At 40.2% G+C, this 15,698-nt stretch overlaps 2 protein-coding genes across 2 annotated transcripts in view; one reads left to right on the forward strand and one right to left on the reverse strand.

Moving 5' to 3' along the window:
- The window catches only part of LOC107757668 (vesicular inhibitory amino acid transporter), a 13,345-nt gene extending 2,773 nt beyond the window's left edge, over window positions 1-10,572 (reverse strand). The window contains exons 1-2 of the mRNA XM_016575226.1: window positions 10,300-10,572; window positions 2,085-2,801 (exon numbers count right to left, since the gene is read on the reverse strand). Of these exons, the coding sequence (XP_016430712.1) occupies window positions 2,085-2,801; window positions 10,300-10,572 (990 nt within the window). The remainder of the gene's footprint in view (window positions 1-2,084; window positions 2,802-10,299) is intronic.
- Window positions 10,573-11,738: 1,166 nt separating this feature from the next.
- LOC107757669 (laminin subunit alpha-5-like) overlaps window positions 11,739-15,698 on the forward strand; it is a 52,828-nt gene continuing 48,868 nt past the window's right edge. Inside the window, exons 1-2 of the mRNA XM_016575227.1 lie at window positions 11,739-11,769; window positions 11,901-12,161. Of these exons, the coding sequence (XP_016430713.1) occupies window positions 11,739-11,769; window positions 11,901-12,161 (292 nt within the window). The remainder of the gene's footprint in view (window positions 11,770-11,900; window positions 12,162-15,698) is intronic.

Raw genomic sequence — 15,698 nt, forward strand, 5'->3', positions numbered from 1 at the left:
ACCGGAAACTACGAGTTGTGCCCCCTCAGGGGCCACACCCATAACTTCCACAGCTCCGGGCAGGGGTGAAAGATCATACCCTCCGCCTGTGAGAGGAGGTCCCTCCTGCTGGGAATCTCCCATGGAGAGCCGTCGAGAAGGGAAATCAGATCCGAGAACCATACTCGGCCCGGCCAGAACGGGGCTACTAGCAGCAGAAGGACCCCATCCCGACGCACTCTCTCCAGAACTCCCGAGAGCAGAGCAATCAGGGGAAAGGCGTACAGACAAAGCCTCGGCCACGTCTGTACCATGGCATCCAACCCCAGTGGAGCTGGATGAGTCAGAGAGAACCAGGGGGGACAAGGGCGATGTCTCTCGAGTCGCAAACAGGTCCACCTGAGCCTGGCCAAAAAACTTTCCATACCCCGGGTCTCAGCCCCAGCCTCGACAGGATGTCTGCACCATAATGAGAAGCGAGAGGAGTTTGCCCCAGCAGGACCCAATGAGGCACGCTTGGCAGGGGCTCCCACACCACCAGGTGACCTACTAAGGGAACCAGTCTCTCGAGACTGACCTCTGTACACCGCTCTTTCCCAGAGGGGGCCGGCCCTCAGAAGTCCTAGGCCTATCCAGCGAGAATGACGGTCCGCAGAAGCCTTCGGCCTGGGAGCGCCACTCTGACTCTAGACTTTGTGGAGTACGAGAAGTGACGCTCCCTGAATGAGGGGCTGGAACACGGTAGGTTGGGACTGCTCCCGCCCAGCAGCCCTTGCTGACCGCCTCAACCTCCTCAGAGGAACATGTGCTCTCCCTCGAGAAATTTTTATCCCAAGAGCCCCTGTATATCTAACTCCCTCGAGAGCTGACTCTGCGTGCTTCGCTACCAAGCAGACAACACACAAACTGTGTGTGTCCCCACCCGAAATATAGTGCGGGCAGGGAGGAACACACTGCCTGAATGCTGCCTGCTCTCTCCCAAATGCTTCCTTTTGACTGAAGCTTTCACATAATGGAGCTTATAAGTGGACAGACAACACTAAATAAGACTCACAACAGATATCGACTGACACACACAGAGCGCTTGCTGAATGACAGAAAGCTGCCGCTCTATCCACTGTACATGCTTTTAAGCTTCCTGGTCACTACGTCACCCCGCCCGTGACGTCTCGCCCATCCATTGGACTGATTACACATGTGATTCAGAGCGTGGTCCCATAGCGTTTCGACGCAGCTCGAGTTCCTGAAGGGGAACTTTTTTTTATGAATTAAGTTTTTTTTATTTTTTTTTATTAGATCTTTCCATCACTCATTTTTGATGCGATACTTCAAAAAGTGCATAAAAACAGGGTCATGGAAACATAGCTACTGTGTTGCAGAGTTTACCTCTAACCTCTATTAAACACACCTCGACCAGGTTTAACAGAAACTTCCAGGTTCTCTGCACAACGTTGGCCCTCCAGGAGCAGGTTTGGACACCCGTGACGTAGGGAAAACTGTGACTGCTGAGTACACAAAAAGTCAACATTCCACACTTTGTTCTTGTTTTCATTTGGACAAGAACATAATCTGAGTACTTATTCTACAAAATGGTGCAGAACAGGGAAAAAGTGTTTAAAATTATATGCACCTTATGACATCATGCTTCACCAATTCTGGGTCCAAGTGCTTTATCAGATACCAAAAATAAACAACAAACGGTGCTGATAATAACAATAATACACTTACTGTGTGCTGAGGTACTACCAAAAAATATGATTCTAAACTTTACCTCCAAAGCGAAATCTCAGTTGGCCAAACAGTGACAAATTTTTAATGATTTTTAAAAAAAATATTGTTGTCTGGGATGCCACGAGACACATATTGAACATATTGGGATTTTTTTTTTTTTTTAAGTTTAGCTTAGCTTCTCACTTGAAAGTAGAGGCTTGGACCTGGAAACAGTTTTCGATACGTCACAACTTAACAAGTGAATTGTTTATTGTGATTAATATTAGTAATAAAGACTTTGTCGTACAACATTTTATGCATATTTTTCTGGTTATGAAGTTGTCAGCTGGTAAATAAGAGCAGCCTGCAACTACAGTCGAGTGGGATCACTGCACCTCTTTGGTTTCCTCTCCCCATGTGAGGAAGGCCACCACAGATAACGCTGTCTTCAGTACGCAGGCCAGAATGTGAGTCCAGTCTATCATGCTGTTGAAGTCTAGCCTGTCGGTCATGCTCTCCTCCAGTGTAGGCAGATAAATCTGTGATGTGTAGCTAAAGATAATCACCCCCACTGCAACCTGGAAGCCATCAAAGTCCACCATTACCGCACTCAACCTCCTACTGGCCCACTGCGACGACTGACGGAGGCAGTAGCCAATCACAATGAAGGTGATGAGGAACTGAGCCAGCGAGCAGAAGAGGCTCAGACGCGACAGCACCCGCAGGTCACGGATCAGCATGCAGGGCACCAGGATGAGAAAGGTGATGGCGGAGCAGGCCGCCGGGGTCAGAGGCAGGAAAAACAGGCTGTGGCACATCAGGTTACTACTGACAACCAAGTATAGGATGCACGTCATCACCAGTTCTACCACCTGCGCGGCGTTCACCACCTTGCCCCCGATGTAAGGGCAGATGTGTCTGCAGCAGGCGGTAGCGATGTCCTCATAGTTGCGTCTGACGCGAACTGAGTGGCCGTTCTCGTCCTCTTCATACAGGCAGGACACCAGGATCTTTCCGGTGTAGCTACAGATGAGTGCGGCTAACACCAGCAACAGCAGACCCATGTACCCGCTCTGCAGCAGGGCATAGGGCAGACCCAGCACAAAGATACCCTGAGAAAACAAAAGAACAAGATGCTTCAGACAAATATATAGCTCAAACGACACGTCTACACAAAAGTGAGATTAACTGAAGACTCTCTGAAGTCTCCTGCCTCTCAGACCCCAAAATCCCACATATCCCCACTAGTTTTGAAAGAGATCCCAGCAATGTCTCAAAGTCTGAGATCTCAAAATGAACTTATTTCTCATCTCCCACATCCACATATGTTTTGTAGCTTCGTACTCTTACTGTGAGTCAAGAGTTGAGTAAACTAAAATAACCATGAATATTATTACTATTGCTCTTATTTGATGTAATCAAACCAACTGACTCTCATGGCAATTTGTAACTATTTTACGTTTTGGCAAATTAAAGGTCAATTCATAATAATTCAGGGCTGCCAGCTTTTGAGCTCAACATGGTATGGGAATTCATTACTTTTACAATTGCAGCTGCATTTATATGTCACTCTTGAAACTTTGATGTGTGTACAGGATATTTGGCCATTGGTCCTCTTAGAGGCACACACACAAAAAAACAACCTTTATTCAAATCCAAATGGATTATAGTCTAGAAAGCGTGCAGATAGCACTTCCCTTATTATCACTAAAAAGCTATCATTCACTTCATCTCGATCAGTTCACCTTGATCTCACAAAGTTCTGTTATAATCAGTGAAGTTTTCTACACTGCACAACAGATCTCTTATTTACATTGTGTACTTTCTTTTGTGACAATGAAAGGATTGAATTGAGCGGTCAGTGAACTTTAGGCTTCACTAACTTGAATGCAATGGCCAATCAAAAGTGTTCAGGAAATCAACAGATTTGTCTGTGATTGGCTACATTGCTCAATGTTACAAAAACATGTTGTACAAAAACATGTTTTAAATAGAAACTTTTGAAGCTCTCCAGAGCGCAAACACAAATCAGCGTTTGCCAAATCAGTGTCACCAATATCCTATTATTACAGTTTCAACTGAGGATGCTCTTGCTTTCATTTGAGGGTGCATATTCACTGCGTGAAAAAATGGATGTGTGGCGTGAGAGCAGTGTCAAACACATGAGTCTCAAGCTGAATGCGTGAGAGTTGGCAGCCCTGTTAATTTGTACGATGTTATTTCTCCATTTTCATAAGATCAGCTTAGGCGTTACTGAAGGTTAGGTTTGGAGTGGACCTTCATGCTTAGTTTTCCCTAAAAATCATACATTTTTATTTGAAACAAATTGCATGAATTCTCATGAAGTTGTCAACTTGTAAAATAGTCGGCTCAAACACGAAACACCTAAGCGTCCTCCTGCAGCGTTTGTGCTCCAGACATGAATAATTGGTCAAATCAGGCCAGTACCACTCTCTGTCTCTCTCCTTTGGCTGCTCTGGTTAAGGGTCACCCCAGTGGAATTATCCACACAGCCATTTGGCACAGGTTTTACACCAGATGACCTTCCTGACGCAACACAGCACTGAGAGTGCACTAACTCGAGTGCACTAACGACCTACTACTTCTGCCCGGATTCTGAAGTGTGCATTCAAAGAAGCGACGAAACTGATGCTAGTAGGTTATGTGACAGTAACAACATGGCGGATGTAGTACGTCCAAATTTCATTCATACTACCTACTACTTCTGCCCGGATTCTGAAGTGTGCATTCAAAGAAGCGACGTAACTGATGCTAGTAGGTTATGTGACAGTAACAACATGGCGGATGTAGTACGTCCAAATTTCATTCATACTACCCATATTCATACTATATAGAACATACTTTTTAATGGTCGTGAAGTAAATTCAAATGTAGTACCTACTCAGACAGTACGTGATTTCAGATGCACCGAATGACTCCTCCCAGTGAACTTTCCTTTACCCTGTATAGTGCTCTCTCATTGGCTGTAGGTCGTCACATTTCACACTACAGGATTGTGAGTCGCCGACAGGTCCAGATATTTAACATGCCAAATATCCAATGAGCATTGGCGCTTCTCTCAGATCGTGTCTTTGATAACACAGACTACACGATTGTCACTCGTGTGAACTAGCGCCGATTTTTGCAATTTGTTGGCGATTTCCACAAAAATGACAGCGAGTGAAAATCAGGGCTAAAATCGTGCAGTGTGTGCCCAGCATAACCTGCATGTCTTTGGACTTTGGGAGAAACCGTAGCACCTAGAGAAAACCCAAGCTGACGTGAGGAGAACATGCAAACCTCACACAGAAAGGACTCCCGGGAATGTAAAAGTGCTACCCACTGAGCCACTATGTCGCCCAGGCCAGCACTACTCTTTTCTTTCAGAAAATAAAAAAACAAAAACCCTATCTATTATTTCTTATATTGTTTCTTCTAAATCCATCCATCCATTCTCCAAACCACTTGTTGTCCTCTGTAGGGTCGCATGGATTCTAGAACAGGATTCGCAGACTCCGGTCCGAATCTGGACCACGAGATGCGTCCATCCGGACCACAAAGAATTTTTAATATAGAAATAAATAAATGCCAAACGCTATTTTCTAATACAATCAAATTTATATTAGGCACATCAAAGTCAGCTCAGTAGAGCCATTTGGGTCCTACAGCACCACAGGTTAACAGTTAACTGTTGCTACATTCAGACGTGCAGTGAAGAGAGCAGAGAGTGGCACGCAGACAGATAAATTTTTCAGTGAGTGAAAAGCAATGACATTCTCAAAATTTATGAAAGTTGACGGGTCCTTAAAAAGTCTTACATTTAGTTGTATCAAATTTAAAGGGATAGTTCCCCTTCAGTCGCTGGTCCCCATTGACTTGCATAGTGTTTTGCATAGTGTTGGCTTCCATACTATGGAAGTCAATGGGGACCAGCAACTGAAGGTGAACTTTTCCCTTTAAGGCCATAAAAGTCTTAAATGGTACAAGAAAGTCTTAATTATGATTTTAAGAGGTCGTAAATTTGGGGATGGAAAGACAAGAATTTCGATATAGCTTAATGTGACGATTAAACTTCAAAAGGCTGTGATTTCAATGAATAAATATGAGCGCTGCACATTTCAGAGTCAGCTGCTGCTGCTTTGTGTTCTGCTGTTACCAATAGAAACCACATTATTTCTGCCATTCCAAAATGCCCCCTGCTGGCAGAAAATTAATGTGCATTCAATCAGCCCGTCTGCGGTTTTTGTTTAGACCAACGTGAAAATCAACCCATGTTTTTACACTTTGTAAATGTTGAAATGTTTGAGTTGTAAATGTGAACTGGTGGATCGACAAGAAGATACTGCATTATACAAATCTAAACAATTAATAAGACAGTAAAATATATGTATGTTATTTAATTAATATAATGATTGATAATAATTGTTTAAATTAATATAATAATTGATACATTTGACTCCATTTTCTTTAAAAAAATGGTTTAAAGACAGAAATGTGAAGTTTATCATTTCATAAAACGTTTTGTTTTTTTGTGAAAACTTGTATCTGAAATGTAAATCTGTAAAACGCGAGGTTGATACTTGAACGATTCATAACTGAGAACTCCATTAAGTAATGAAGAGCATATAAAGACGACTAGTAGAGATGTTACAAACACACACACACAGCCGCACAGCAGATGGGAGTAATGAAATCACACCCTCTCACACACCCTCCACTAATGAAGTCGCAGTCATCTCTAAAGAGACACTAAGTGACAGATATTTTATCTTGACTGTAATTGTTGGTAAATTGCTTTGTGTTAGACACAATGAATAAAGATACAACACTGCATTCATTTCCTCTCAGGGTCCTAATGACTGTATCACTCGTGAACAGACAACAGCTGATCAATTCACACACAGAGACACGGGAGAGAGAGAAAGAGAGTGCAGAGCCAAGTGAGACGCATTTTTAGGCTTCATAGATGCTCTTCTGACATGACGGCTGTACCAAATGGTAGCTGTGTTGGCCAAATTCGAAGGCAACATTGCTTATGTCTTTCACACTTAAGGCAATCCCAGAAAGCTTTGCGGCGAGCGCTGTGAAAAGACGGCAGATGGGGTCAAAAGAAATAGGGTCAAAAATAAAAATGTATTTAATTCAATAATTATCAAGTGAAATCAACTAAAAATGAACTATTTCACCCAATATTTGTGTGTTATGTAATTTTAATGCTCATTACAGAAACATGTCGTTAGCTTAGCAACATATGTTAATGTCAAGCACAAGGAGCTCTATAATTCCTGCAGAGAGCTATCCATTAGCATTCCCATTCATCTCAACGAGATTTCTTTTCCCTCTAAAAAAACACTGACCCTTAACCCTAACCTTAACCTCAGTGTAGCACATCTGATTGAGCATTACAGTTTATCATAACTGGATCCTTCCACGATTTTTCTGAAGTGAATCCATTAAGTCTGAGCCTTTATTTACACATGAAATCTGCTGCAGGGTGGGATTTGTGGATATGGACAAAAATCATGCATCATCACAGTGGCAGTTAAGGCCATGATAAACTACCAGAGAAGTTCTACAGGCGTAAAAAGAAGTTTGATATACCATTAGTGAACATCCTGACCGCAACCATGCTTATAGAATAGAGCTTTACAGTATGAATACATGACAAAACAGCATCAGTGTCGCTTTCGATTAGAATTACAACTCAAAGTTCTACTATAAAGCAGCTCTGCAGTGTGTTCATGCATCTGACCTCGACAGACTGAAAAGAAGAAATGAACCAGAGAAGATTTCCACTCAAAAAAGGCGGAGCCCAGAGCCACACCCACCTATTACATCATCACCACAGACCAATGATAGTTCAGAGGTGTTTAACAGCCGGAGCAAACTCTTCCAGAAAGTTTGCTTTGACAGGTCGTTTCGAACTCCACTAAACCTTGTTTTGCCCTGAATTTGTTCGAAATGACGTTAGATTTTACTTGAAGTATATCAGGGCTTTAACTCATTCAAACTGACAAACGTTTGTGACCTGCATGCTGCCATTTTTGCATCTGACCTCGACAGACTGAAAAGAAGAAATGAACAGACAGAGCTGAAATGAGCTGTGTATGACGTTCACTGGAATGATGCCTTAGAAGACGACTGCCTATGTAGACAGCATAGAGCAAGACAACTCACTACAGAGGAAAGACAGATTCACAGAGAGTAAGACAGGTGCGTGTGAGACTGATGGGTGAAGAGGGAAAGAGAGGCACATTACGCTATAAAGTAAAGCAGAAGGATGAATTAAACAAGCTCAAGCAGCAGTAACGAGCTGTGTGATCATTAACAGCTCTAAATATTCTTCCAGAAAGTTTGCTTTGACAGGTCGTTTCGAACTCCACTAAACCTTGTTTTGCCCTGAATTTGTTCGAAATGACGTTAGATTTTACTTGAAGTATATCAGGGCTTTAACTCATTCAAACTGACAAACGTTTGTGACCTGCATGCTGCCATTTTTGCTCATAGGCACTCAATTCTGGACATTTTTTTTTTAATCCAATTACCTGAACCCTAAATGTCATGTGACACTCAGGTATCCTGAGACAGAGCTGAAATGAGCTGTGTATGACATTCACTGGAATGATGCCTTAGAAGACGACTGCCTATGTAGACAGCATAGAGCAAGACAACTCACTACAGAGGAAAGACAGATTCACAGAGAGTAAGACAGGTGCGTGTGAGACTGATGGGTGAAGAGGGAAAGAGAGGCACATTACGCTATAAAGTAAAGCAGAAGGATGAATTAAACAAGCTCAAGCAGCAGTAACGAGCTGTGTGATCATTAACAGCTCTAAATATTACCCTCAGCCTCAAATGGGAATGAACAGATGAGGTAATGTATATATGAAAATGTTATATATTCAGATGTGGGGTGCCATTGAGCAGATTTTCTGAATTTTATAAAGAGCTGATTGGATGCTGGCCATGCAGTAATGCAGTAAGTTGGTCTGCTGCATCCTCCACAACACAACAGATCATCCTAACTTTTTTTTGGCAGTGTTTACACCGTAATCTGATTTACATAATTTATATAGAGCAAGACAACTCACTACAGAGGAAAGACAGATTCACAGAGAGTAAGACAGGTGCGTGTGAGACTGATGGGTGAAGAGGGAAAGAGAGGCACATTACGCTATAAAGTAAAGCAGAAGGATGAATTAAACAAGCTCAAGCAGCAGTAACGAGCTGTGTGATCATTAACAGCTCTAAATATTACCCTCAGCCTCAAATGGGAATGAACAGATGAGGTAATGGGGTGTCATTCACATAAACAAGGATTTATGCTGCTATAAAGTAAATAAGGGATATTCAAACACGCACAAACACTCGTGCAATCATTCTAAGCATGCAGAATCTGAGGTTAGGAAATTGGCTGATGATCTTTTACTAAACGTTTTAATTTAGGAGCATAACAGGCAGCACCAGGGTGAATTCTTCACACTACTGAGTGCAGCATTTCAGCACAAAAAAAACATGCATGACTAACCACCATATGCAAATCTAATTCTAGATATATTGTTTACGCTTTATTTTGATTGTCCACCTCATACGTTCAAAGTAACTATAAGTAACTTTGCAACTACATGTCATCAAACTCTTATTAGAGTATTAGTAGTCTATTAGGTTGGGTAAGGATTAGTAGAACAAATTGACTTGAACTTGCAAATTTAGTCAGAAGAATGTCTGTTGTTGGACTATCAAAATAAAGTGCTAGCAGATATTAAGCAGACAGTCTACTAATACTCAAATGACAAAAAAAAAGTTACTTATAGTTATCAGAATGTCTAAAGTGGACTATTGAAATAGGGTTACTTTAAAAAAAAAAAAAAAGCTAAAAAAATGTTGTGAGGTTCATGCTTAAAACAAGAATTTTTTTTGCATATTTGGTATAAAAATGTAATTCATGTTACATTCTCTGAAAATATTAAATATTGTTATCTTAGATAGGTGCTCCACAAGTAAATACTTCTTTTAAAGATGTTTAGATTTTTTTATTGTTAAAAGTCTGAAATACTGATTGAAAAAAAAGTTATAAAATTGTTATATATACATGTTATATATATATATTAGTGCTGTCAAACGATTAATCGCAATTAATCGCATCCAAAATAAAAGTTTTTGTTTACATAGTATACGTGTATGTACTGTGTATATTTATAAAGTATATATAAATACACACACATGCATGTATACATTTAAGTGATTGGATGCTGGCCATGCAGTAATGCAGTAAGTTGGTCTGCTGCATCCTCCACAACACAACAGATCATCCTAACTTTTTTTTGGCAGTGTTTACACCGTAATCTGATTTACATAATTTATTTTCTGAATCAGGAGCTAAAACAACACAGACAGCATGTGTAAATAAGTGACACTACGAGCGAGCGTAATTCAGTTTTAGTGAATCCCCCGTGTGTTGTGTTGTGTGTACAGTACCTGTGGCCAGCTGCACATTAGCATTGCACTTTTTCCTAGAACTTTTTTTTTTACTTTGCATTTCCTACATTTATAGTTCTGAATGAAAATACACTCAAAGCACATGTGTGATGAAGGTGTTTGTGCGCTCACCTGTATGGCATTGGTGACGTTCCAACCCGCCTCCCAAGTTGTGATTTTCGGCCGTGTGCTGTGAGCGCCATCCTCACAGGAACCGTCTGAGCGAAATGCAGCCGGATTTTCAGGACTGGAAGCCTGAGAGTCACACCTGCAAACGTCTCCATACGTGTGAGCCAGCTCATCCCTCACCACCAGACCTTGGTTCTCCTCAGCGCCCGCATGGAAGCGTTTCATCCAGAGAGCCTCCGCACAGGTCTTCACCCAAGAAAGCTGAAAATGTGACATTGCTCAGACACTGAATGTGGAAAGAGTGCACAGAACTGCTACGCTTTCACACCTTTACCTCACGTGGAGTGGCTCGATCCAGCCAAACTCACTGACATCCATCAGAAAAGTCATACTGTCCGGTGTCAGTCTGAGCACTGCAAACGCATAACGGAGATCCGGGCTATCACACCTGTGAGGAAAAACTGGCTGTGCATGCATTTTAAATTGGGCTACAGCAACACAAAAGTGTGGAGGACTGACAGGCCGATGAACTGTAACATTATAATCACTTGAAAATGTGTGTTTGTCTATGGATGTTTGTTTAGAAAATGTTTTGCTTTCCATTTTGTCAGAATGAGGACAGTCTGCTTTTGGTGAATACAGATGAGACCAAATGTGTGAGTCCAACACTAGAGGGTGCAGAGGAAGTCCAGAAACTCCAGAGCTCAGCTCTCATCCATACCTAACTCACCCCGAGGAAAAGAAAGGACATTTTATCCAGTGTTTTTGACTCACTCTTACTGAGAACAGTAAATTAGACTGAATATACATAAAACACACGTTACAGCGTGTTATTCCTCCAAACATTGTCCCAACTAGCTTATCAGAGTCTCAGCAAACAACCTCATATGGAAAAGTTTTTTAAGCCAAAAAAATATGATTTGAACTTTGCTGTTTGCTGATTATATTTTTGCTTTTTTGCTGTCTTCTCATCTCTGTTAGTTCCAGTTTGTGTGGTGATGTTTAATCTTTTCCTCACCCTTATGTCATTCTAAACCTCTATGACTTTCTTTCATCTGTGGAACACAAAAGAAAATATTCTGAAGTACAGGTAACTCTTTCTCATAAAATAACAAGGAACTGGCACTGGACCTTTCAAGCTTCAAAAAGCAGCATATACTTAATTATCATAAAAGTAGTCTATGCACATTGTTTTCACTACATTTCAAGTTTTTGGTCTTTGGTAAGTCTATTCAATTGTTTTATTTTTATTTAATAACAAAACAATAAAATGACCAAATATCAAACCATTGTCTTTTAACAAAATGTATAATTGTATTTATTTTATATGAAGTTTTACAGACGTGTTACGTTTCGTATGGTTTAAATACCTGTATTGTGATTTTTATTTTAGCATCAAATTAATTTAATAAATAATAATAACTAACAAAATCCATGCCAGAATGGGTAACATGGATGCAGATTTATCCAAAAGTGAGGTCAATTGTAGTTTGTCTAACATATCCAATATTTTTTTTTAGTAAAATAATTTGAGCAACTTTTTTTTTTATTTTTTATGGAGTTGTAATTACAGAATGTTTCAGTATTTTACACTATTTCTGCAGGGAGAAGATGCTTTAAAGTTTTCCTACAGAGGAAATGTGATCTCGGGACACCCCCTCCTCAAAGCGCCGGGGATTGGAGGGCTGTGCCAGACGAGCGTCCCAAACTTCCTAAAGTCGCTCGTGGAGTTTCTGACCGGTCCTGGACTGCGTCTGCTGTTCCTCCGAGCGCACATGAAGAAGAGGCAGATCGGGACATGGACAGACCGTGTTTTCTCGTGCTCATCGGGCTGCTGTGGCGGTGTTGTGGAGCTCCGCAGAGAGGTCAGTGGACCTACTGTGTGTGTGTGTGTGTGTGTGAGAGAGGGAGCGCGCGCATTACGCGCTCTCCGAATTCATGCGGCGATTTACTCGCCTGAAATATAGACTGTATGTCATTTTTGTTTCCTAGTGAAATAAATGGCTTTGTTGTACTACGGTCCACTGCCAGAATTCAAACGATGCCATATATGTTTTGAGTCTCCGAGACTTAATACAATATAACTAACAAGATAGCAACAGCATTACTGCATCGACTCGACCCTGTTCATTGTTTAGTGGAACATAATTATTTTGTTCATTTTGATTTAAAATCTGTTTTTCATTGAGTTTAACCATTTGCATGTCCCCATTATAGCAACATTATTATGCCTTTGTCTCTGCACTTTCTGCTCAACCCTGTTACGTGACATTTTCCCATTAAAAATATCAATTTTATAATTATGACTTATTTTTTGAGGACATGACTCAAACAGAGATATTTTACCTTACTATCTTTATCAGTATTTCATTACATTTATTCTTATAATGGCTCAATAGTTCAACTCTGTTATAGAAAAAAAAATCATGGTAACATTTTTGTCTCAGCGCAAGTCATAGGATTATTGACAGAGAATAATGTGGTGCAATGAAATGTCCTAGTTGTTAGTCATTTGCACTGATCTTCAGCCCTGTTACATTGAAGCCACAAATGTCCTGTTATTCATTTTACTTTTATAATTACTTTTGTAATCTACTTTTATCATTATAATGTGTGATTGCAAGACAGCTAAACTGAGTGATACTACCAGAATTCATGCTGTTATCTATTTCAATTATATACATTTCAAACTTATATACACTTCAGACTTTATTTTTTATTGTTTTCACAATCTGTTTTGCAGAAGATGCAATGTCCTTCAGTGAAAATAACGGTCAATATGTTGATGAAAGTTCTCACGCTCTCTAACCGCTTACCCTCTCTTCTGACACATGAGCAGTGGTCTACTTTCAGCTTTCTAACACAAGCTTTCTTTACTGAGAACCCTTGAGTAAAATCAATTTGTGAGCATCAATACAGGGACCGTGGAGTGGCCTTTTAATATCACGCTGCTTTAAATGCTTTGTTAAGATCCATATTGTTTCATTTCTGAAAAAAAGAAGAAGAAAAAAGCCTGTGTGAAGCATCTTTCATCTTACATTTTTTACAGTCGCTGTTGAGTGTGTAAGTCGACTCACATGCCATTCTCTATATTCGAACACAATGGGGAATGTGTGTGATCACCAGGTGTGTGTGTGTGTGTGTGGCAGCTAAAACCGGATGTTGGGAGTACTTTTAGAAAAGGTAGACCAGGAATAGTGGACTAAATGCAGAGTCAGTATTCTCTGGATGCACTGATTGATGAGACAGAAAGAGTTTGGAAATGTTAAGAAATGGAGGTGTTTCTCCATCCGCGCTGAAAAGACCAGCACAGCTGGCCACCACTACCCTGAGAAGATCATCTGTTATTGTTTGCTACAGATCAATGGTAGTTTCTCAGCTGGAGCAGGATTCTATGGACATATGTGACCTTCCTCCAGAATAGTGTATTTTTACATGGGTTAATTTGACCATATTAACTATAACAAAAACCTGCATGTGCTGAGGACAGCAGTCTTCATAACTGCAAGCTTCAACTATAAGACTTTCCTGGTAATCTGCTTTGCTGCACTAAACAGCTCTGGACCTGCATGGAAATTCAGGCTGGCCTAAGCTGGTCTTTTCAGAGGGTTTCTGCATAACATGAGCAGTTTGATGTGCTGTCAGAGAGCTTTGTAGTCTCACAGAAATCCAACATCCTCAGAAATCCCCGGAGAAAGTGTTTGAAAGCAGCAGTCAGAATATGCTCACATGTGTGATCCATCATGAGGCTTTTCCTCTTATCAAAATCAATACTCGGTTACTGTGGCACTGAGCTCTGGATGTGATGCTGATGCAGACGCATGAGGGTTGTACAGTCACAAAGTCAAATTTATTTACTGTGATTGTTCAGTTCATATGGTCTGCAGATGAAAGACACGACATATCATGTGTTCCGACACATTTGCAAATAGTTTAAGTGTGTCTGTGTGTCTGTTTAAAAAGCATGTCTGATATATATATATGTATATTGTAGAATGTAATTGATTGCTGTGATCAAAGCTGAATTTTCAGCATCATTACTCCAGTCTTCAGTGTCACATGATCTTTTAGAAACCATTCTAATATTCTGATTTGCTGCTCAAGAAACATTTCTGATTATTATCAATGTTAATTATGCTGCTGTATGCTTTTGTGGAGACCATGATACATTTTATTTTTCAGGATTCTTTGATGAATAGAAAGTTCAAAAGAACAGCATTTATTTGAAAAAGAAATCTTTTGTAACATTATAAATGTCTTTACTGTCACTTTTGATCAATTTAGTGCGTCCTTGTCAAATAAAATCATTAATTTCTTTAAAGCCCAAACTTTTGAATGGTAATGTAAATGGAGCTTGAAAGAGAAAAGCAGCTTTGTGGCTATTATGCACGTTCAGGCTTTGTGTCTGTAATACCTCTGTCAGAAAAAAAAAACTAATTTCAGAATGCTTGAGGAGGAAAATCAATAGGTAATTCCACAACGCCGCCAATGAATAGCCCAGTCCGATCAGGTCTGACTTTATCCTGGTCACTGCTGATGAACAGATGTAAAAAGTACGCTCTGATGGATTGTTTTCCATGTTTTACCGATTGCTTGACGTTGATTTGCTTGCACGCAACAAGAACAGCCTCTAGGCTTATTTATGTTTGAGCAGAGAATGGTTTGAGTGTAATGACAGAGAGAGAGAGAGAGAGGGAGAGAGCAGGGAGATTCATTTAGTTTGATATTTTGAGCATTCTTCTGTTGCAGGCGTTGAGGTGTGGTGCTCCATATTTTACATTCTAGAAATGTAATGTTTCCGTTGTTCCCTGCAGTCCCTCTGCAAAAATTACCTTTAGGGGTTCAAAAGCTTGTCAGCAGGGCAATAGTATGAAACAGTGAGAATATGGAGGAAAAAACAGCTCAGTTTCAATCAGAGGCCCAAACTGAGCAAAAATATGAATTTGATGCAGATGCTGATATTTGTGACCCTGGACCACAAAATCAGTCATAAGGGTCAATTTTTTGAAATTGAGATTTATGCATTATCTGAAAGCTGAATAAATAATATTTCCATTGATGTATGGTCTGTTAGGATAGGACAATATTTGGCTGAGATACAACTATTTGAAAATCTGGAATCTGAGGGTGCAAAAAAATCTAAATATTGAGAAAATCATCTTTAAAGTTGTTCAAATGAAGTTCTTAGCAATGCATATTACTAATCAAAAATTAAGTTTTAATATATTTACAGTAGGAAATTTACAAAATATCCTATGGAACATGATCTTTACCTAATATCCTAATAATTGTTGGCATAAAAGAAAAATCAATCATTTTGACCCATACAATGTATTGTTGGCTATTGCTACAAATATACCCCAGCGACTTAAGACTGCTTTTGTGCTCCAGGGTCACATATA

Source organism: Sinocyclocheilus rhinocerous, unplaced genomic scaffold, assembly GCF_001515625.1.
Source record: "Sinocyclocheilus rhinocerous isolate Xijiao unplaced genomic scaffold, SAMN03320098_v1.1 scaffold1044, whole genome shotgun sequence".
NCBI classification, from domain to species: domain Eukaryota; kingdom Metazoa; phylum Chordata; class Actinopteri; order Cypriniformes; family Cyprinidae; genus Sinocyclocheilus; species Sinocyclocheilus rhinocerous.